The following is a 22,732-nucleotide window of genomic DNA, read 5'->3' on the forward strand; positions in this document are numbered from 1 at the left end:
AGCATCGCTAACACTCAGAGCTAACCTGTACTGGAGAGCATGTGTGTGAAGAAGCAGGAAATAAAAAGGAACTCACCTTGTGGTATAACCGGCAAGAGAGAAAGCCTTTGAGCTCCATACTGTTTCAGAAATGATCCTTGATAATCCATGATATGGTGTTTCATCACGGCAGTATCTGCCGGTAGAATCTCCCGCATGAGCAGGCATAAGCTCCGCCCCTCTTTTTGATCAATTTCTTTTTTTTTTAAAGCTTTATACATAGAATCAGCACTTTTGAAACAGGAAGTGAAATAGAGGGATAAGAGGCATGGCTAGAACGGGTGATCTGTTTGGTATTTTGAGCAAAACACTTCATAGACATGTTTTTTGTACATTTGTATATATCTACATAGACCTATGCTATTGCCTAAAAATAGCATGATAGGTGACCTTTAATATTTCCAACCATTGACCTGTATATTAGTGTTAGTAAGTGTGTGTTGGAAGTTGTGTGTGTGTGTGGGAGGGGGTTCTGGAGATGGAAATCGCCTCTCATTTTTCACTGTAACTCTTTGTTTTGCTGAAGCTGTGCTGGGGATATGACTGTGCACTCCTTTATCGTGTCTGAAGAGGGAAAGAAAAATCACCCCACCGAGAACAATAGCTGCTGAAAAGTGACGGGGGGGGGGGGGCAGAGAGGGAAGAGAAAGAGGGGGTATGTGTGAAATGGCAGTCCCTGAGATGGATGACAAGAAATTCCATCTCTCAGCGTCTCTCTTTTCCCTTATTCTTGCTTTCTCTCTGCATCTGTTGGAAAATATGACCCAGCTAAAAGCCTTCACACATGCTCCCTCCCCAGCTTTTTGTTTGTGTAATTGCTAAAGTGCAGCTAAATTACCATATGCTCGGAGAGGGGGGGAACAAATTATAATGCGAATAACCTCCGAGAGACAATGATTATAAATGCTTCTTCATTTGGAGCCGATTCTTGTTCAAAATAGGGCAATTAAAACTAAATCTGTGCAACAGTAAGATGGAAACAGCCTCAAATCTGTTACTGCGTTTCATTTCTTCTGACTTTTGCACTTTGCATGAGGTTGAGATTTTTATTTCTTCAATCTTTCATAATGCACATTTAATTCAAAGCTTCTTCTATTGTCCTTAATGTCTTAATGATCACAAAAAGGCAACCATCATTTAGGAATTCTAAGACCATTTGGAGGCCTTTGCAATATAAAACCTTGATTTAAAACATTTGTTTTAGCAGGCAGCACGTGGGAAGACCCTGACATTATATAACATATCCAAAAGTTTTTCTATCTTCATAGTTTTTGTATTTGTTCTAGATCTTTCTTCGTGTGAATATGTTATATAAATGAAAACTGTAAATCAACTTGGTTTAAACTTTAATATAGCGATGGCCGAGACTGCTGTGCAAAATGGCACTTAAAGGTGGGGTAGGTAAGTTTGAGAAACCGGCTCGAGATACACTTGTTGTTATATTCCATGGAATGCTCTTAACATCCCGATAGCAATGAATATCTTAAGTGCTTAAATGCCATCTGTGGAAGCAGTAATACTGTAAAAAGTACGACCAATCATCTGAGCCGGCCCGGCTAAAATAACTGGATGGCCTACCTGCCTGTCAGCCTTCCATCTGTGCACAAACTTATCTCGTGCCCTCATTGGTCATGTGCGCGTTCGTGTGTGTTGGAGGAGGGGCTCTGTAAGGAAGTGGCAGATTTGTTCCGGCTGTGTATTTTCAAATTCTAGCGCACTCGAGCTGGTTTCTCCAAAATTACCTACCCCACCTTTAAACAGTCATTTTATTTACAAGTGCAATTTGAATGGGAAAACGTAGCAAATGATTCAGAATGGCAAAATATGAAACTAGGTCAAATAATATCTAAACTATGTTCCCTTTAGATTATTTTTGATTTCATCTAAACAACTCAGTTAGAATAAACATAACTTTCCCAACAATTCACAATTTATTTTCCTAATGTCTTGTTGAACAAGGAAGAACAGTTTAGTAAGGAAAACAAATATATATTTTTCAGGAGCATGCATGAAGCACAAAGACAGAGGCTATTCTTATTGGAACATAATCAAGTTGAATGCAAAAGAAATGTCCTTTATTAGAATACACTTTGGGCATAATATTGTACATCTTTCCTCTGCTATCCAAAGCACATTTTATATTAAGTGTTTTATGTGCACGCTACCAGAATTCTGAATAACCTAAAACATGTATCATAGCTATGATATATCATTAATCTATTCACTGTGATCTTAAATGAATATAAACAGAGACAGAGAATATTAGGGTAGTACAGAGAATAGCATTAACGCTCTAAGGGACATACAATAAAAGGTGATCCTTTTTTCATACTCTTGTTGTTTGATATAAACACAAATGATAAAGAAATAAAGAAATACCCTTAGGTACATGTTTAAGTGCCACTTTTAAAATACTGTTGTTAATATTTTAAATGTATTTTTTCTGTTCACTTGTAGTTATTGTACTGCTGTGGAGTTACAGACCCCATAGCTGACTTCATGTTTGCCTCTTCCCTCTGAGTGTGGTGTGAGACAGCTTAATGCTCTCCACCCTCTGTAGTGTGGAACCAGGAGAGGGAGTATTGTTTCACTGGCAGAAAGTCTTCATGACTTCCACTGGTCTTTCCAACTTTCTATGCACACAATCCCTCATTAGGCCCAGCTCTCCAAACGTCACAGCGTGCCAGTGGACCGCTCTGTTTCCAAACTGTGATGAGAGCGCTGATCTGGATCAGTTCTCTTCTTCCTTCAAACATGCAGGAATTAAAGGGCCGGTCTGCAGGCAGGGGCTGTAGTCCTTTGGATCATCCATTCACTGTGATCTTTAAAGACTTTTTGAAGGAGAATTTACCTTTGTACTATGCAGACTAACCAAAGATGGAGAGATTGGAAAGAAAAACAGTATTGAACTTGAATGTTTCACTTTACAGTATAACTGTGAGAAGAGGACACACAAACGCTGTATGTAAATGTCTCAAAGTTGCTAAGGTGAACTATGAGAACAGACCGTTGCTAAGGGACTATGTGCAGTCATATCAATCTGCAGAAAATCAGCTGTGGACAACAAACAATAGATTTCATCCTTCAGAAAAAAACCAACATATACTTTTTGAATATTTCTTTTTATATTTCAGGAGAGCAGGAAACGTTGGATCCATGATGGCTTAACTGTCCCCAGTAAAGAAAAGAATAAGAGAATAAGAAAAGGAAATAGGTTAAAGGACAGAGTGCTGTATATCAGATAAATCAACAGAAGAAGACAGACAGGAAGCAAACACTAAAGGGAACACAGTATGAGCTCTGGCAGTGTTTAACTGGTAATGGAAAAGAAAATGTGAACAGACGTTGACAGTCACAGAAAACCTTGTTCAGTGCTGCCGTCATTTTAAGTTTTGTTGATGTTGCTGCAGTTCTAGTCGCTGGTACGCCGTGGAACAGACTGTTTTTTATTAGTATGTAGTTGTAATAAGAGGGATAATGAGCAGCGGGGCGGTCATTAATGAAAAAAGAACACCTTGGTTTTCTTATTCATGAATGACCGCCTCACTGCACATTATTCCCTACAACAGCAACAGTTAGCACGGCCACTCATCATTGTCTGATTCTCACTAATAGTGAAGCACAGCTGAGGCTAATGTCGTTATAGTTAAAGGGCCCATGTCATGCTTTTCCGGTTATTACCCGTCCCCTTGTGTGTTATGAAGGTTTTTATGCATGTAAACGGTGTGCAGAGTCACAAACCCTCAAAGTACACCCTGTAGCGAGTAAAACTCTAACACAGAAAATACCTCCCCAAAACGCCTCGTTGGAGATACGTCATTGTCCATTTGATTCTTCCATTTCGTTCCGGGTACGGGTTGATGTCAACCCGTACCCGGAACGAAATGGACCAATCCGTGGAGCCGTTACATTACGTCCGCGGAGCCGTTACGTTAAGCCCCCGCTGATTGGTCCAAATTGACCAATCCACGGACTTCCTCACACACAGGCAGCTCTGCTGATTTCTCCTCCCTGGCTGCAGGCTGATAACAGACAGTTGGGATCGCAGCGAAATTCTCTCTGCAGACCCATTCTCTCTGCAGACCCATTCTCACAGCGTTTATCAACCTTTTTCTTACTCAATATCAAGCCACACTTATTGTTTTTACTTCGGCTGTGAGTTTGTGTGTGCTCAGGATGAGTTTGGCTGTGTTTCACTGTGTATCGCTAAACAAGGAAACAACACCTCCACGGAGCTCAGCGCGATTCACAACGTCCCGACCAATCAGAGCACACTGTGCTCACAGGGAGGGTGGGGGCTGGAGCTATTGGAGCTACAACGAGCCGTTAAAGGCAGAGAGTGAAATTCAGTGAATACACGTAGTTTACAGAGATGCAGTATGAGAAACCAATGTGAGTTTGGAAAATTGCACAATATAAATCTCTTCTAGTAGACCTCAACAATGGAATTAAGATCAGTGGAAATGGCCATGACATGGGCTCTTTAATAGGTTATAGGTCTAATTCAAATGTTGACCTCATGATTTGGGCTCCATGTCTGCCATGTTTCCTTTTTAAAACGTTTACCAGGCCTGTTTTCTCTCTGTAAGATTCTTATCTGTTTTTTCCATCTCTGTCCTCTTCTTCCAATAGTTTCTCTGTAGCCTTGGTGGCATGGTCATTATCTGCGGAGGACAGAAAAATAAACACAGAGGCCAGATTGTCATCGACCGTGATGTCACACACAGGCTTTGAGGACCGTGCAGAGGGAGAGCCGCAGATGAAAAACCATCCAGAGTGCAGAGCGCTGCGAGATATACGGCTGAAGTTTGTTTAAAAAATGCCACGGATAAAAATTCCTGCCTCGCCAGCCATCACGACAGGCCTTTCCAATAATTCAGGCGGGGCCTTTCCTAAAGCCCGTGAAAAATTGTACGACATAAAAGAGAAACATGGCTTCTTCTTTTGCCGGCTTTGTTTACATCGTTTCCTCAGTGGCTATAAAGCACAGAGAGCGATGTTTCTGTCAGTGCAGTGATGGTATGTCGGGGAGCGGCGGATAGAGGTGAGGGAAAACACATTACAACAACAAATAGGTAGTGACACGCATGTGTGCAGACGAGCGTGTGCACACATAAACACCCGCTGCACAGACACTTAGTAACATGCCCCAACTCCCAGAGACAGACATTTACTTTCCTGTTCCCTCACACACACAGGAACAGTCGGACCGTCTGTCAGTGTGTCAGGCTTAGTGAGCTCCGCGGTGTGTGACCGCCTCAGCCACTTCACACTGTGTTTGCAGTGCTTATCTGAGTCAGGGGCCGGGTCAGGAGGGGTCACTGCTCTTGTTTGCCATGCTGATAGACTGGCTGATGAAAAAAAAAGGCTCCCAGCTCAGGAGCCACACGCGCCGGGACCAAACACTCAATGGTCTGCTACTCTGCATTTCTCCATCTGGCTGTACATCACACACAGGTGGCTCTCTTTAAATCGTGTCAATACTTTCACAGCGTTTAGACATCATGTCATTTGATACATTTTACATAAATATTGAGTTAAAATAATTTCTTAGGACCTTTTCACACTTGCCTTGTTTGTTTGGAAGTGGATTAGGGCCATATGTGAGTATTACATTTGAAATCTGAGCAAAAGTGTTTTTTTATTAGTTCTGAAAATAAAAAGTTCCGACCTTTTTTAGAATTCTGATTTTATACTCAGAATTCTGACGTTAATCCACTTCTGTATGTTTGGTACGGACTTTCAGACTTTTTTGTTTAATCAGAACTAAAGTTACAGGTGTGAAAAGTTTGAACGTCCCTTCAACAAAACAAAAAAGGGGGTGGTCTAAGTCCCAGTGACATTGTGGGAAAGCATTTTTTGGGAGGTTTTGGAAGGCCAGCGTCACGAGCGGTGCTCCTTTGGGCCTTGTTTATCAGCTGCTGGGTTAAGTGGTTACCATAGTTCGAGAAAACTCAAATGATTATGCGATAAAGGAGAGTCTGTCTATCCAATAAATCAGTCCGTTCACCTGCTCATGTATGTGATTACATAGTTGATCAATAGAGTTCCTAAGTGTGCTCTTATATTGAAATATAACACCTAAACCAACCAGATCAATTCTATTTAATTTAACAAAAGCACCCTCAGCTGTGAAAAGACCCTTATTTGTCAATAAGATGGCTTCTCTTCTGTATAACTTTGCTTGGTGTAATATGTAAGACAACAAAACAATGTATTCTTAGAAGAAGCCAATATATTCAGTATCGGAAATGTAGGTGATTGATTTAAAAATATTTTAATTGAAGTAAAAGTTATTTTGGTGCTTCTGCTAAAATAGATATTCATATTTGCTGTTTATTTTCGTTTTTTTATTTGTTTTTGCTTTAGCTGTCATCGATTGTGAAGCTACCTTAATTGGATTTCAAAGAGTTTCCTATAGCTTCATGATGTGTGTCACAGTGTGCATATGTTCTCCCTTTAGACATCATTACAGTCAGTCTTGCCAGAAGCAGCTCTGTATAAGAGCTGAATCAGTGTTCACTGGAGGCTATGATGACGTTCTAATCTATTTTACATGCAATCAATTTCACATATATGCACTAAAACCCACTGGACACACACACACACCCCTTCCTATACCCCCCCCCCCCCCCCCTCTTCTCACTATTTCCCACCTCTCCCTCTGTCTTCAGGGGAATCTCAGTCTCTCTATCCATCAACGCGGCTGTAGTGTCTCTGTCTCCCCCTGTGTTTGCAATAACAGCACCGACAGCGCTAACACCGGCCAACCAAAGCCCCGGCTCGTTCAATCACCCTGATATGAATCTGCTTAAAAACTCAGCCATCGAGCACTCAGCCAAATCCATCAGCGGGGCTTAAGATTGGCGGCGCACGTGGTGCAGATAAGACGTTCTCTGTGGTCGACTTCTGTGATGAGGAGCAGAGTTACAGCCTGTGGATGGCTATCTGAAAGTTAAAGCAGTGGTAACGGATGATGAGAAAACACTCCCAGCTTCGGTTTGTTTTTGCTGCGGTGGGAGTTCTGTGTAATTGGGGCAGCGGATGGTTTTTAAGGCATCATATGATATTTGTCTTGACTGTAAGAGGACTGAGAGCTAACTTGGACGCCTGCCCCTGAAGGCTGCTGTTTCTTTTTGTTCGTGTGTCCCCTTGACTCTTTTACCCTTTCACAGAGGCCAAAAAGGGAGAGTTTTTGCCTGTGTTTTTGCCTCTGCACCTCTTTTCACCCTCTGTCTGAAACCAGAGTCCAGTATACTCTGATTGGTTAGCTGACCAGCTCTGTGAGATTGGTCAACCTCTTAGAGATGTCCCGCCCCTTAGCCTATCACGTGCAATGTGTTGGGGCGCTAGCCAAATGAAAAATAGTAACATAGTGACATCACTGTGTAACATTGTTACACAGTGATGTCACTATGTTACGAAAGAAACAAAGGAGTCTAATGGAGGCATTTCAGGCAGGGTGGGGGGGAGTGTGTTGGAGAGAAACTCACTCTGGAGGGAACACAGGGATTTTAGCATGTGTAGACCATTTACATGCACAGAAACCTACATGAAACAATACAGGACAGGGAGAACCCAAAAAGCATAATAAAGCCTCCGTGTGTGTGTATGATAATAATATGTATATGATAATGCGGATCAGCATTTTCAGCTCAACACACACTGCTTTAAAAGCTCATGCTTACATTAGAGTGTGTGGGTTCTGAGAAATGAAGCCTCCACAGATGGGGGGGGGGTCAGGAGAGCAGGGGCCTGCTGGGCGTCGCAGCCAGGGGCTTAATTAAACACCGGCCCCACTGCAGGGGCCCCCAGAGGGGTCCACAGAGGGGGTCCACAGGGGGCCACAGAGGGGTCCACAGAGGGCTCCACATCAAGGAGCTCCAGAGCTTCTCCACTCTGAAAAGAAAAGAAAAAACTGAAAGTGTGTATGGAGAGGGTCAGCCGAGGAGAGGGGAGAGAGCAGGGGAGGGGTGAAAACTGCCTCTGAGAAAGTAACACGTGAAATATCAGGAAGTGAGGTATAAAGTTAACTCAGAAAAGATCTCAGCCGTAGATAAAGCGATAGAAGACAGAGATAAGGACGCAAGAACAAGTGATAAAAACAATAAGGTCTAAGGCACTAAAAATGTCCTGCAGCAGACGCACCTGACTGAGGTGGACATTATTCAACGACAGCTAAAGACACATCTTTTAGATTAGCTTTTTATCAGCGACAACCCCCTTTTAAATGGCTTTATTCTTTATTTATTTGTATATTGTTTCATTTATTTTATACATTTTTACTTATTGTTTATTTTACAGTTTTATTAGCAACATTCCATTTTAAGTTGGTATTTTAAGCGTCCTCATTATTATTCTTTATTGAGTTTGTATTATTCTTATTTTATTTGTTCTTTTAGTTTTTTGTAATTGTTTTATTTATTTATTTATTTCATAAGTTTTTATATTTTATTGTATCATTACATTTTGTCTTATGTTTTCCGTTATTTTACCAAAAGGGATCATATTTTTGTATTGTATTTAATAAATCTTATCATACCATTTACCTCCTGGTGTCCCTTAAAGGGTTATATCACGATGCTGTGCTGCTTGTGTGCAAACAGGTTTTATCTTCTGACTTGAAGTGAGTTTCTTGTTCTCAGTTTTAATGTGTACCATGTTGAAGAAGCACTTTGAGCTGCACCTGGTGACTAAAACACGTCATACCAAAAAATGAGATTTCATGTCTCCTCTCACATCCTCAACACTTTGATCCAGGCCATATCTCTCCCCCCCCCCCCCCCCCCCTCAGGTTTCCCTCAGCGCGGTAAATAAACATCTCTTCCTCTCCTGTCGTCGGCCACATGGCATTAAAGAAGATTGGAAATTATTCAGTTGCCCATCTATCTTTCACTCCCAAAATGAATAACAGAGCAGGGCTGTTATCGGCTCTCCCCCCCCCCCCGATACACCCAGAACCCTCACATGATTTAACTTTCCCTAATCTCTCTGCTCTGATTCCTTTATGGCGGACCGCTGCCGATCACATTCTTCTTCTGAGAGAGGGCAATCTGCTATATTTAATAATTCACAAAGCAATCTACTGTTATGCTTGTCACAAGGCTCAGGACCCAAACGTACGACACCAGAGGCAGGTCAGGATTAACAAAGTATTTCATAAAAAGGCAAAAACACAAAACGCTCACTAGGAGGATCAAAACTGAGAAACTATAAGATCAAAAACGTTAAACAAAACATCTACTAGGATTATCAAAAACGTAACACAGAGTGTGCTGGAGATCAACTCCCTCTGGGACACAGGGATGTTAGCCTTTGCAGACCGTACACATGCACACAAACCTTTATTACACGCTAGGAAAATTGCATAAAGCGTAATATTTCCTCTTTAACACAAGCTATTTGAGATTTTATGAAGTTATGAAGAGTCAAAATTAGAATATGAAACATTCTGATGCATTTTGGGAAAACTCTTTTGATAAATAAAGCTGTGCATGCTCCATGCTCCAACAATGTGTAAGTTCTAAGGACAGAGTTGGGCAGTATTTCACTGAAGTCTCTGATATTCAATAAAGCATTGTGTAACTCATCTGGCTACTGTTGTATCAAGCACATGCTTAAATATGACCTTTATGAGCAATATTTATTTGAGGTTTAAAATTCTCGTAGAGTCCGCCAACTTCAGAGGAATGCAATGCTAAATAGCTAGAGTGCCCCTTTAAACCAGTTAAAGTCAAACCCTGCACTCACTAGTGCTCCAACTCAGAGACGTATAGGAACAGGAGAGTTCTCTGCTCGGCTTCTCGTGAGCCAGCAGCAGGTGCACTGGGCAGGTGAGCTATGTGAAGTAGGGCAGTGCTAAAAAAGGAGAGTGCACAATCAGCAAAATCCTTCAGTGGGAAAACACAAGGACAGCTCTCTCTTCTTCTTCATTTTCATTTCACATCTCTTGGCTTCCTCATCGTTGCTCTCCAGACTCAGCAAAGCTTGATTGACATGTCACTGACTTCTGTGCACCGTGTGACAATCACAGCATTCAGATGGCTCCCTTTATTAGCTCTTAGAATGAGATGCCCCCGCCCATAGGAGCACAGGGAGGAGGCGAGCGCTATGAAATGATGAGGAGCAGTTAGCTCTCATCGTAACAGACAGGCAGGCGGGATTATGAAAACCCTTTGTTAGCACATTTGTTATTCACTTAATTGTTTCCCAAACATCTGTCTCCCTCCTCCCTTTACAAATTGTTTGTTAATTAAGGAGCTGTGTGTGTGTGTGTGTGTGTGTGTGTGTGTGTGTGTGTGTATGTGTGTGTGTGTGTGTGTGTGTGTGTGTGTGTGTGTGTGTGTGTGTGTGTGTGTGTGTGTGTGGGTGTGTGTGTGTGTATGCCTGTGTGTGCTGGCAGAGATATTCAGACAAACAAATAGGAAGGGGTTAGCAGTGTACTTCTGTTATGCTTGACCACATGGGGATCTGCTTCAGAGGAAAGGAAGGAACGTGTTGGTGTTGCAGTTTTCAGGTGGAGGAGGGGGGGGGGGGTTGAAAAGACAGAGGGAAGGGAAATGAGTTATTGTTTTGGGGGTGTGATAAAGAAAGTGAGACAGAAGCAAAGTGAGATGAAAAGTCTTTAGTTGGATCTCAAAGCAGGGAAGAAAGCACATGTGGGGTGAGGCAGCAGTGTGTGTGTGTGTGTGTGTGTGTGTGTGTGTGTGTGTGTGTGTGTGTGTGTGTGTGTGTGTGTGTGTGTGTGGAACTAGGTGTGTAAGTAGGTGTATTCAGGGACTGTGTGAGCATGCTGAGAGTATGTTTGAGTGTTACTCGTTGGTTTTTAATTCAATGTTTTACGTCAACAAATGGTAACATAATCGTTTTTAGGTTAGTTGAAAGCATAACTACAAAATATTAGGTTCAACTTAATATTATTGCTTTCAACTAACCTGATACAATGATGTGTTGACAAGTCAACCTTCCAGTTTTTTTTGTGCATGCATTGTTATGTCTTTCTTTTTGCGTGGGTTTTTTAAGTTCTCACAACTGCACTCGCTAGCACATTAGCAAGGGAGGGGGGGGCTGTCACAAGAGGTATGCTGAGGCATCCATCTCTATCTCCCAGTGCTGAGATAAAATATTTGGAGCTACCAGGTGCACACACACACACACACACACACACACACACACACACACACACACACACACACACACACACACACACACACACACACACACACACACACACACACACACACACACACACACACACACACACACACACACACACACAGCCTTACTCGTGATGCAGGGTACACCGAGGTAAAACTGCAATTTGTTGGTAGACCTACACACACACACACAAAAAAAACACACACACACACACAAGCTCTAAAATTAACATGCAACCTTCAACTCCGACGCACTGGTTTGGAAAAACGCTGGTGAGTGGAGTGGCCTGGTGATGGAGCCCGGTGCCTCCCCTGTAGTTAAACAGCATTCAGCAGAACTTATGCAAGTGCCAATCACTCCAAATGAAAAGTGCAAATTAAACCCTCACGCTCAAATGCATAATTAGACCTCTGACTTGGCAGTGGAGCGTAAACCATTGAGGCTGGAGAGACGAGGGCCAATGCAGGTTTGGTTGTTTTTGGTTTTTGTGCTTGTAGACTTAGGTGCACACAATGTCTTACTACACACTGCACTATATTATGTATTTAAGTGTTTTCAACTGAAACACAAACCACATATTGCTGCTAACAAAGAACGGTGCTTACTTCTTTACAAATCAAATCTAATTAAAAAACTAAAACCAACAATGAACGTTTCCGTTCTGGACAAATGGGAAATATTCTGTTCAAATGTTGAACTGCTGTCAATAAAAAAGAAATCCGGCAGAATCTGCACAACAAATGAATACATGTGGGTGATGTATTCAGTATCTGCACACAGATGCTTTATTTTAATAAACCCTCGTTCACTTCAACAAAATCCCTGAAGCATTTGAAGACAGCAGGGCTGATAATGGAGACGTTGGCTCACAAGGGCGCATCACAGCCCATTTCCACCTTTTTCATAACGCAATCGCTGTCGTACATCTAAACTATGTGACCATTTACAAGAGAGAATCAACAGTAACTATTATTACAAATTAAAATGTTCCTCAGAATAAAATGTTCCAAAGTGTCGTTCCAGTGGCTCTGTTTGCCGTAACAGTGATGGCATCTTGCTGCTTGTGCATGATCCAAGTCTGTTTTCCAGTCAAGCCACACACTGATCATTTAATCCCTCACACACCATCCTGCTACCTCAAGTACTCCCAAGAGCACCAAAGGTGTAATAATCCGCTGCTGAAAATAGTCCCCAGCAAACCCACTAGGGGTGTAACGGTTCACAGAATTCATGGTTCGGTACGTACCTCGGTTCGGGGGTCACGGTTCGGTAAGGCAAGGCAAGGCAAGGCAAGTTTATTTATATAGCACCTTTCAACACAAGGCAATTCAAAGTGCTTTACAAAAATGGAAGACATTAAGAAAATGGCATTTAAAATCAGTCATTAAAAATAAAAGATAATAAAATAAACATTAAAAGAAAAAATACATGGATAAAAGTTACAGTGCAGTTTAAGATGTGAATAGTTCAATTAAAAGCAGCGGCAAAAAGAAAAGTCTTCAGCCTGGATTTAAAAGTAGAACGGTACAACAAGAAAAAGCAAAAAAAAGTCCCAAATGTATAATTCCAGGTTTGTTTTGATTTATTTTGAACAGTAGTGCAAGTTTCAGTTTAAAAATAAGGAACTTTAACATTTTGAATAATTAACTTTATTACATAGTTAAGAACAAACCACAAACAGTACCACACACACTCAGATGGCCATATTATCTATAATGGCTGATGTCAAACAAAAAGGTTCAATAATCTGTAAAACTAAAAAGAATGACTTGAAAATATTACAAAATAAATAATAAGAAAGTGTTTCAATCGCAATCAATAAAAGCCGGGGTCCTCTACTATTGCATAAGGGCGCAGCATAGCCGTTGAAAAACATATGCCAAAAGCTTCCGTTATTTATTTTGGTCTCTCGGCTTTCATGTCTATTGGCTTCTTAAAAGCAGCGGGGATAAGCTGTTGAACTGCTGTTGTCTTTTGCCGGGCTCCGGCGTTTGCCAAATCTGGGTGAATCTAAATCTGATATGATTTAGCATGTTTGGCGTGTGTTACCCCTAGATTCCACCGGGTCCGTCTGCGTTGCGTTACGGCCGCGTTACCATTAGCATACCGCACCGCTGTCGAACAACGCCAACACACCGTCCTCGTCCGATCCACCACTCGCACTCCATCGTTGTTGTAGTCCACAGGGAACCCGAAATGTTCCCACACAGCTGATTTAAAAGAAGCAGGTGGGTCTTCTAGCTCCTGTGTGTTATCTGAACTCGCCATACTAACTTTTCTTCTTCTTGTATTTTGTTTGTTTTCTTTGTGTTTTCTTCTTCTTCTTCATTTGTTGTTTAACAGCTTTTAGGCGCAATACCGCCCCCTGGATTATATATAGTGTAATGGATACTGCCCTGAATGACAGACTTTTCTCCCACTCGTAAAAAAAGGCGTATTCGTCGTGTGACTGCATGCACCGAACCGTGACGTCCGAACCGTGACGGTACGGGACGAATACGGATACCGATACACGCCTAAAACCCAACATTTCCTCCTATTTGAGAAACGTTTGGTAAAAACCCAGTTTGGTAAAAACCCAGCAGAGAGCCCAGCTGTTTCAGGAAATGACTGAGCCTTTTTCTCGGGGGGGGGGGGGGGGATGGTGTTGACTTTGCAGTGAACCTGCAGAACCTCCGTGCTCTCACAGCTGCCTCACTCATCATTTGCCGAGCCTCCAATCACTGTGGAAACTCAGGGCAGGAGATATATCACTCCTCTTCCTCCTCCTCCTCCCCCCCTCCACTCCCCTCCTACATCTCCCTTTATAATGCACTCTAACTGCGAGGGGGGGTTTATTGCCTCTTGTTCAAGGCTGTCAGAATTATTTGAGTTTACCTAATATTCCAATTATACAGCTGCATTATTTGATGGTCATTGATTGGTATTTTTAAAAAGTGCTTCTCAAGGGCATGACTGCAGCTCAGGCTTTTCAGAGCTAGCAGAATATATCAAGCTGTCTGATGTTGAAAATATATTTTGATCAGTGGCGGCCGGCCCATAGGGGCGCTAGGGGTGCCGCCCCCCCTCTTCCCACATTAAAAATTAAAAAAATTAAAAAAAATTAAAAAATATATATTTAAAAAATATATTTTTTATTTTTATTTTTATTTTTAATAAACAAGGTAAATATTATATAATTGGTATCAGTAAAATGTATAATCTACAATAAAATCTCGTTTAAATTTGTGTTACGATGTCTAAAGTTACTGATAAGTCACATGTTTCCTGCCTGGCCTTGCCCGTGTATCATTACTCCCTCTCGTCTGGGCGCTATGCACAGCGCCCAGACGAGAGGGCAGCAAGTGCAGCAGAAGCCAACTGTTGCTATCTTTAAACTATGCCGCCGAAACATAATTTCAGCCAATCAGCGTCGTCAAATCTGATGGTCACAGGGCTCCTACGTGAGCGCCCGGTGCAGTCTGTGAGTTGTTTGGACTCGTATCCAAGGAGACAAAACAGGAAGCTGTCATACACTCTGGAAGCTACCATTAGCAGCTAATGAAAACTCCGTTTTTGACATAAAAATGGAATTATGGATCATCAATCATTTTTCAAAGTGACAGACACATTGGATTAACCTATGGATTAACCTTCAGATGTGTTTTTCTCGTTTTTGATCAGAATTGTTATTCTGCAAAAGGTGAGCATATCTCCGTGTTTTGCTACCTAAAGCTACGTCGTGTGATGTCTGTATTTGCTTCCCCTGTCGCGAGTTCTGATCGCTCAGTGATGATACTTATATTTCTAGAATATGTGGAATCTCAGCTTGTAAGCTTGTTTGTGCATATCCGATAAGTATATGCGTTAGCATTTTTTCGCTCAGGGCTCATTTAGACGCTTCTTGTGAGACTTGTGTATTGTTTCGGTAAACATGGTTCATATCATCAGTTAGATGCGTTTCCTCTGAGTAGGACACATGAATAGTTTATTACATTTGAACCTGTTACGCACGGCCCGCCCGGTACCGGGCGGAAAAACGTGTTATTTGCAGGAAACAACGTCTAAGGAATGTTAATATTTAATAAACTATGAATGTTTTATATCCATGTAACGGGAAAAAACTCAGCTAACTGATCTTTTTAATTTTTTTTTCCAAAAAAACCCCACAATGCTAGCACTCAGCCTCTGAATTAGCCACGAGCGAAAAAATTTAACCTAAAACGGCACTTAAACTCACTCTAACTCCCTTATTACTTATCCTAGATGCACAGCCAACCACTCGTTTTTGGTGTCCTGGAGACACTGAATCTAGTGGTGCCCTCCTCAACACTCAGTGATAAACATTTGCGACGCTATAAACGAAAGCGTACATCATAACATGTGGAGCTAAGTAGCTAGAAACGCTAACATGGCTTACCTTGGTCAAAACTGGTCTTCAATGGCATTAAAACGATAAAAAAACGATGCTGCAGTTAATCCATAGGTTCATCCTATGTATCTGTGCCTTCTTTGAAATTATTTCTGATAATCCATAAGCAATAAAACTGCTTTTTAGTTTCCAAATTCCAGAAGGAAAGATCGCTCCCCTCTAACCTAGATTTTCAGACGCGCAGCCCCCACCTTTTCTCTTTACAATGAGTGTGTGTGTGGCCCCCCCCCCTTCGATTCTATTGGCTCTAACGGTCAGAAGGGTGTGTCAACCATCAAAATCGACCAAGGGGGGCCAGAGATATGGAAAAAAAAACATTTTCACCCAAATCACCTCAGAGGTGGGGTGGTTTTGGCTAAACCTCTCTAAAAAGGTCAAATGTCACTTGTTTTGCATCAATCTTGATACAGGGTACTTATTATATGTTGTACTTTGGATTCCTAAAGCTTTTAGTCTACTAAGCCATCATCCAAGGGTAGTTTTCACTATCTGTAAAAAATAATTTTTGGACGGACACTATAATTTACAGTTTTTTACTATGTAAAATCTGAATTTTCTTTAAAATAAAAAACATTTATATTGATTCTGACACTTCTCCATCCAACTCACAGATGTAACCTTGCTTTGATAAAAGAAATTATTCATATAACCCTTTTAGAAGTTAAGTTGTAGTCATTTGTTTTGGGCATGTCATTTTCGAGCCTGAAACATGAAAAACAGGCTAGGTGCTTAGAAGCCCTGAGACACAGTTTCGTGAGAAAAAAAACGGGGGAAAAAAGCCCCTTAACAGGTTAAATGGGAATTAAATCAGTGTTCCCAAAGCACCGGTGTTCTGCAGTTTGTGTGGGCCTACTGTACTGTTGCACAGTTTATGCTGTAGAAACTATGTCCAGGACAAGGTGTTTGGAAGTTTTGGAAGATTCATAGCTAACCACACTGAAGTTATGGAGGTATTGATCAGTCTTCTCATATTTTTAAGCCTCAAATTGTCCTCCCCCCCCCCCCCCCCTCTAACATCACCAGAAGTCATAATTTAAGGGGTCTTTTCTCAAAAAAGATTACCGGGGGAGCATCCTCCCGGACCCCCCTAGTATTGTTTGACTACCATTTCCACAGCCCCACCTAAAATATTTTCCACCAGCCGCCACTGATTTTGATTATGACTTAAATTGTGTTACAAATGCTAGTTACCTATAACACACTGTTATAAGCAACCTAATCTGAATAAAACAATTATAATAAATACTTATCATTTAGAAGCCATATTAAAAAAGTATGTTATGTTAAGGAATATAAAAACATTGCTCAGAATCCTGAAAGTTATAACTTTGGTCCACTTTGGACTGAGTTCGAACCCTGAAATGTTAGATCAATTGGCCCCTAAATCATCTAAGGCTTTCTTCTTACAGAACCTTATAATGTTCCACTGTTCCAATTGAGTGAATGGAGAGCCACTGGAGTTCTTGGAGTGTTTCTCCTCGTCTTGTTAAACATCTTTTCCTGATAATCACTTTCTTTTCTGTCTCTTTCCAAAGAAGTGGAGAAGTGATCAGACAAAACTCAATCCAGGCTCCATAAACTCCTCCTTTTCTGTCTGTTCATGCCATCATGACAAGTTGTTTGATTGGAAGAATATGAACAGTTACTTCAAACAGAAGCCCTTTGACCCCCTGTACCCCCAGGCCTGTTCCCATTCAGTAATCAATGCATGAGTATGCTAGTGTAAATTATGCACTACCCAGAGGCAGATGGTGATGAAAATTAAGACCTTTAGTAAAAGCAAATCCTTTTCTGTTGATTTGCATCCAAATGTTAACCTTCTGGGTGAAGCATTGGGCTCGGAAATCTCTGAATACAGATTTTGGCACAAAAACAGATTTTAACATGCAAAATATAACCACATTAATTCAATCTTTTAAGCATGGGACCGGGACAGAATGTGAAATGTGTTGTAATCACGCATGCTGAAGTGTTGAGGTATGGATTGATAAGAACAAAGATCCTGCACAAGCCTGAACACGCTCCAGGCTCTTTAATTGGAATGATAGAGTAGCCAACATGGCCAACAGCACTGGCCCTCTTCCAAACTCTAACCACTAAAGGTATGTTTCCTCTGGCGCTTGGCATTGATTCATGAGCAGGTTTCCAGCCTGCACTTACGGCCTCTCTAACACCGAGGCTTAGGTCCGGCTAAGCAAGACATATCTGTTGCTCCTTCACTGCCTGGAAACCCGGGAGACAGTGAATAGAGAAATGATCTATTTCAAATCATAATGAAGCCAGCACACAATTTCTATTCAATTGCATTTTTTTGCCCAGATCAGGGAAATTCAAGCTCCTCCATTCATTCCCTGTGAACATTCAGCACATACCAAAAAAATGAGCCAATTTACAGCAATAGCAGGAAAACTGAAAACAAGAGGGTGCATTACAGACGAGGGATAAAAAACCGAGGATCTGGGATTTATTTGTACATGCAGTGTTGGCCAAAGAAAACAGACACCCGCTTCCATTTTGGATTTTTTAACTCCAGACTTTACTCTGCACGACTCACTGACCTTTCTCTGGTAACCGTTGGCTGCAGGCGGACATTATTATACAGCAGATGGGCTGAGAAACTACCTGTGGATATAGAGAAGTGGAGAGGCTGTTTCTTTGCTTCTCGCATTTACCTTCATACGTGCGAGGTGACTTATAAGCCACTCAGACCACAGGGCCAATTTCAGGTGCAATTTCCTGGCTGGCCGACGGCAGCTGCGCTCAGAGCCTGGAGCCGGGCGCTTTAATGCAAAAGCAAATGGAGCAAGGCTTGAACTCTTGTCCATTTAGCCTCACATATGGTCACATTTCAGGAGAAAATGAGAATATGGAACGATTTCTCAGAACATACGATTCTTTTAGTAGAAATGTTTAGGTACCATTGAGCCAGAGTGCAGCCTTTTTGTTTTCCAATCAGCATCAACCCTTAGTATATAAGGGGTAGGCTACCTTTACTATCCAAAGTGCCAATTTTCCCTCTCTTCCATCAAATAAAATGTGTCTGGAGCTGCAAAACATATTTGATAGCACCAGATGGCAAAAGTACACACATCCTTTACTCAAGTAGAAGTACAGATACTCGTGTTTAAAAATACTCTGGTAAAAGTAGAAGTACTGACTAAACTTCTTTACTCAAGTAAAAGTAAAGAAGTATGGGCTTTGAAATGTACTTAAGTAAAAAGTACCCATAACTACCAGCTGTTTTAAAGAGTACCTGACCTCCCTTTATATTAAGAGAACAATAATGTCATTGTTAGCTAATGAATGTTTCCATGCTGAACAACGGCAAAATCTCTTCTTTAGAGAAAATGATGGATACACGGATCGTGTTCAAATCAATAGGCACGCAATGACTCTAAATAATAATGATCACGCCACCAAACACAGATTCAAACTAACCAGCCTGTTTGGAAAATGTAGTAGAAAGTACAGGTATTTGTGTTCAAAATGTAAGAATTAAAAGTAAAAAGTCGTCAGAAAAATCAAATCAGAGACCCGGATGTACAGTGGAAACTGTTCATTACCTTATATAAAAGCAAATACTGTTTATGTTTTTTAATTAAATTGTCACTTAAAGTTACTAAAACAAATACTCTAAATGAAAAAAACAATTGAAACAAAGGACTGTAACTGAAATATACTAAAACAAATACCTTTACAAAAACAAATACCAATTACTGCATTTTATGTGTACTCTGGTAAGAGTATATGTTATAGTTAAGCAATGAAAAAGTGAGGTTGCCTTACAAAAAAATGTCATTTATTAAATCAAATTTCCCAAAACAATGGTAAACAAAATGAACGTTTTTCACCATTTGTGACTCATATTAGTGAACATTTTCAGTCACATTCACTCAAACACATTTTGAGTTTCATTTACTGTTGGAAAGAGGTTCTTAGCATTCTAAAGACATCACAATATTGTCTTTGTACTCCAAATATTAAGCAAGATACATCATATTGAACTGTCACTAAACATCACTGAACTGTGATTTTGAGAAAAAGGCTTCCAAAGAAAGTGTCCCAGTTCACTGCTAGTTGGTGCCTTTACATGCCAACATTTGTAGTCTAACCACCTCATTTGGTGTTTTTAAGTTCTCTTTTCTTGTTCAGTGAGAGAAATCTAGTCTCTGCTGGGCTTTAACGAGTGCATCGAAGTCAGGTTGAATGTCTGAGGTGGAGATGCGAAGCACAGCTGACAGATGATCATCAGTGAGAGAGGATCTATACCTGGATTTCGTAAACTTCATAATTGAAAATGTTTGTTCACATATGTAGGTCGAGCCAAAGAGAACCAACATCTTCTGAGCATGTCTCCTCATGTTTGGAAAGTTCTCCTCCTTGAGAGAAGAGTAGAAATCCAGCAGAGATCCTGACTTAAAGTGCTCTGCCAGTACTGCATCAGACTGCAGGTCGATGAGTTCCAGCTGAACATCACTGGGTGCATTATCCACACTGCAGGTAAAGGGAGAGGAAATCAGGTGCATTTCATCCTCGATTTTTCTGAGATCTTCAAATCGCCTTGAAAACTCACCATGCAATGCTCCCAACATGGATGAGTACCTGCGGAGGTGATCAGCTGATGGTGTGACTTCTTTCAGGGTTTGCATGTGAGTGAGAGTGTTGCTCTCCAGTTGGCTTGAAAGAAACTGCATCTGTGTCATGAAAGCCTTCACCAGGCTGTGCATTTCATGAACAAAAAGGCCCTTGCCTTGCAGTTTGGTGTTCAGTTCATTCATCAGTGCAGTCACATCAACAGCAAATGCAAAATCTGCCATCCAGTCCTCATCTGAGAGCTCTGGGAAGTCTTTGCCTTTCTTCTCACAAAACTCTCGAATCTCTGCTTTCAGGTCCCAAACTCTTTTTAGCACTTTGCCCAGGCTGAGCCATCTGATAGCTGTGTGGTAGCCGATGTCACGATGCTCAGTCTCATGCTCCTCCAAAAGTGCGATAAACTGTCTGTGGTTCAAAGCTCTTGCCCTGATGAAGTTTACTATTGTAGTAACAACATCAATAACATGGTTAATTGTTAGCACTGACTTGCACAACACATGTTGGTGTATAATACAATGCAAAAAGACCAGTTTCTGATCCGCGTCGATTTCAGTCTTGCATACGTTTCAAAAGTCCGACATTTTTTCCGGTAAGATTTGGACAACCGTCCGTTGTGACACCTGCCAGTCTGTCCCATTTCAGTCCCAGCGTGTCCATGCACTCGTTTACCTCCGTGAACAGATCGCTCCCTGTCGTCGTCCCTTTCATCGACCGCATTGCTGCCAGCTCCTCCGTAATCTTGAAGTCCGGTGTTATCCCGCGGACGAATACGAGTAACTGGGCTGTGTCGCGGACATCACAGCTCTCGTCCAAAGCCAAGGAGAAAAAGTCGTAACTTGCCACTTCACGTTGCAGCTGAAGCTCCAGATTCCCCGCAATGTCCTCGATCCTTCTAGTCACGGTTCGCCTGGACAGCGGGACTTGCTCAAATGCGGCTTTTTTTTCAGGGCATATTAGTGCTGCAGAGTCCACCAAGCACTCTTTGACAAACTCCCCCTCCGAGAACGGCTTACTGTTTTTAGCGATTTTGTGGGATATCACAAAGCTGGTCATGGTTGCTGCATCACTGGATGTGTGAAGCTTGGTAAAAAAGCCTTGCTGCTTTTGCAGCTTAGCTAGCAAAGCTTCCGATGTCCGCGCCCTTTCAGCGTCAGTCAAGTTTTTATATTTCTCCACGTGTTTCGTCTCGTAATGCCGACTCACATTGTACTCCTTAAACACGGCGATCTGCTCCCCGCAAACTAAACACACGGTTTTACCTCCGACTTCAGTAAATAAATACTTAGCAGTCCAATTTTTGTTGAAAACCCTGCATTCAGCATCTACCTTTCTTTTTTTAGCGGACATTTTGAGGGCTAAAGTCGTCTTGTGACAAGGATCCAATAATGTGCACGTCTTGATATACGTATTGCGGCATTATGCACGTGAATAAAAAACAACTTCAAAATAAAAGCAATGCAGCTTTAGTCCATGCATGAGGTAAAGTTAGAAAATATGTTTATTTTGTCATTTCCAATTAGCCTTACACGGGCCGGTCAGAGTCAACCAAAGGGCCGTATGTGGCCCGGGGGCCGTACAATGCCCAGGTCTGGTCTATACCATTAAAAAGCAAACTGTTCCAGGACTCTTCTAAGGCTTGTTGTATTTAGCACCTGCACGTTTGTTTTGCATGACTCTGCCGGCTCATTTCCTCATCCTCATGGTCAAGGTCTGAGGTAATATCATGCAAATGAGATGCAGGGGCAGTTAACTTGACAAGGCCGGACCTCACTGTTACATCTCACCTTTAATTTGGTCTGACACATGAGCCAGTTGTTGCTTGAAAGCCAACAGCAGTATTTTATAAGTCATTTCCAAGTCAGGTCTCAAGCCCAGGGCTGCTGGGGGCCGGCCCCGGGCCCCTCAGCTGACCTGCTGATCAGCCAGCGGCTCCCTGAGGAGGAATCAGCCTTTCCAGAGTGCTGTGTCAGCAGTTCTGTTGGGGGGGAGGAAATGTCCTAGCTCTGCAAATCAAAATACATTAACACAATTTTCGAATCCCTGTGACCAAAAGCATTTTATCCGTCAGTCAGTCTCAATTAATATTCAGCCCACTCTCCCCAGAATGAATTGTTCCACACTGGGATTCAGGCCACAGTTTGCTAAAATGGTATGTAAAATGATATAAATAAGATGTCACGAGACAATGAAATGCTTTGAGGAATGCTGACACTTCCACTTATAATCTACGGCTACATTTAAAATATACATATAATGCAAATGGCCACATTTAGGACAGTATACTTTATGATCACCCCACTATCTTTGGTCTGGTCTTATGACTCAAAAATAACTTGTTTTGCCGTTGAGTACTGGTTATATACAAAACGCTGCTGTAGGACTGTGGCTTTAATTTAAATTATACTATAAAATCAATAGAGAATGACAATTAAATAACATTTGCATAAACTTAGAACAATAAATAACTTATTTGTAAAAACTAGAACATACCGTCAATAAAGTATAAAACCTTATAACTATTCGGTCGGGGAG

At 41.5% G+C, this 22,732-nt stretch overlaps 1 protein-coding gene across 1 annotated transcript; it reads right to left on the reverse strand.

Annotated features, from left to right (window-relative positions):
* Positions 1-7,818: 7,818 nt before the first annotated feature.
* On the reverse strand, positions 7,819-20,897 carry LOC117485855 (general transcription factor II-I repeat domain-containing protein 2B-like). The gene is given in 4 exon segments (XM_034134561.1): positions 7,819-7,938; positions 18,166-18,185; positions 19,857-20,752; positions 20,754-20,897. Coding segments are annotated over 4 exon segments (1,140 nt in total). The 5' UTR covers positions 20,858-20,897.
* Between the last annotated feature and the right edge of the window lie 1,835 nt (positions 20,898-22,732).

The sequence above is a fragment of the Trematomus bernacchii genome, unplaced genomic scaffold (assembly GCF_902827165.1).
Source record: "Trematomus bernacchii unplaced genomic scaffold, fTreBer1.1, whole genome shotgun sequence".
Taxonomy (NCBI): Eukaryota; Metazoa; Chordata; class Actinopteri; order Perciformes; family Nototheniidae; genus Trematomus; species Trematomus bernacchii.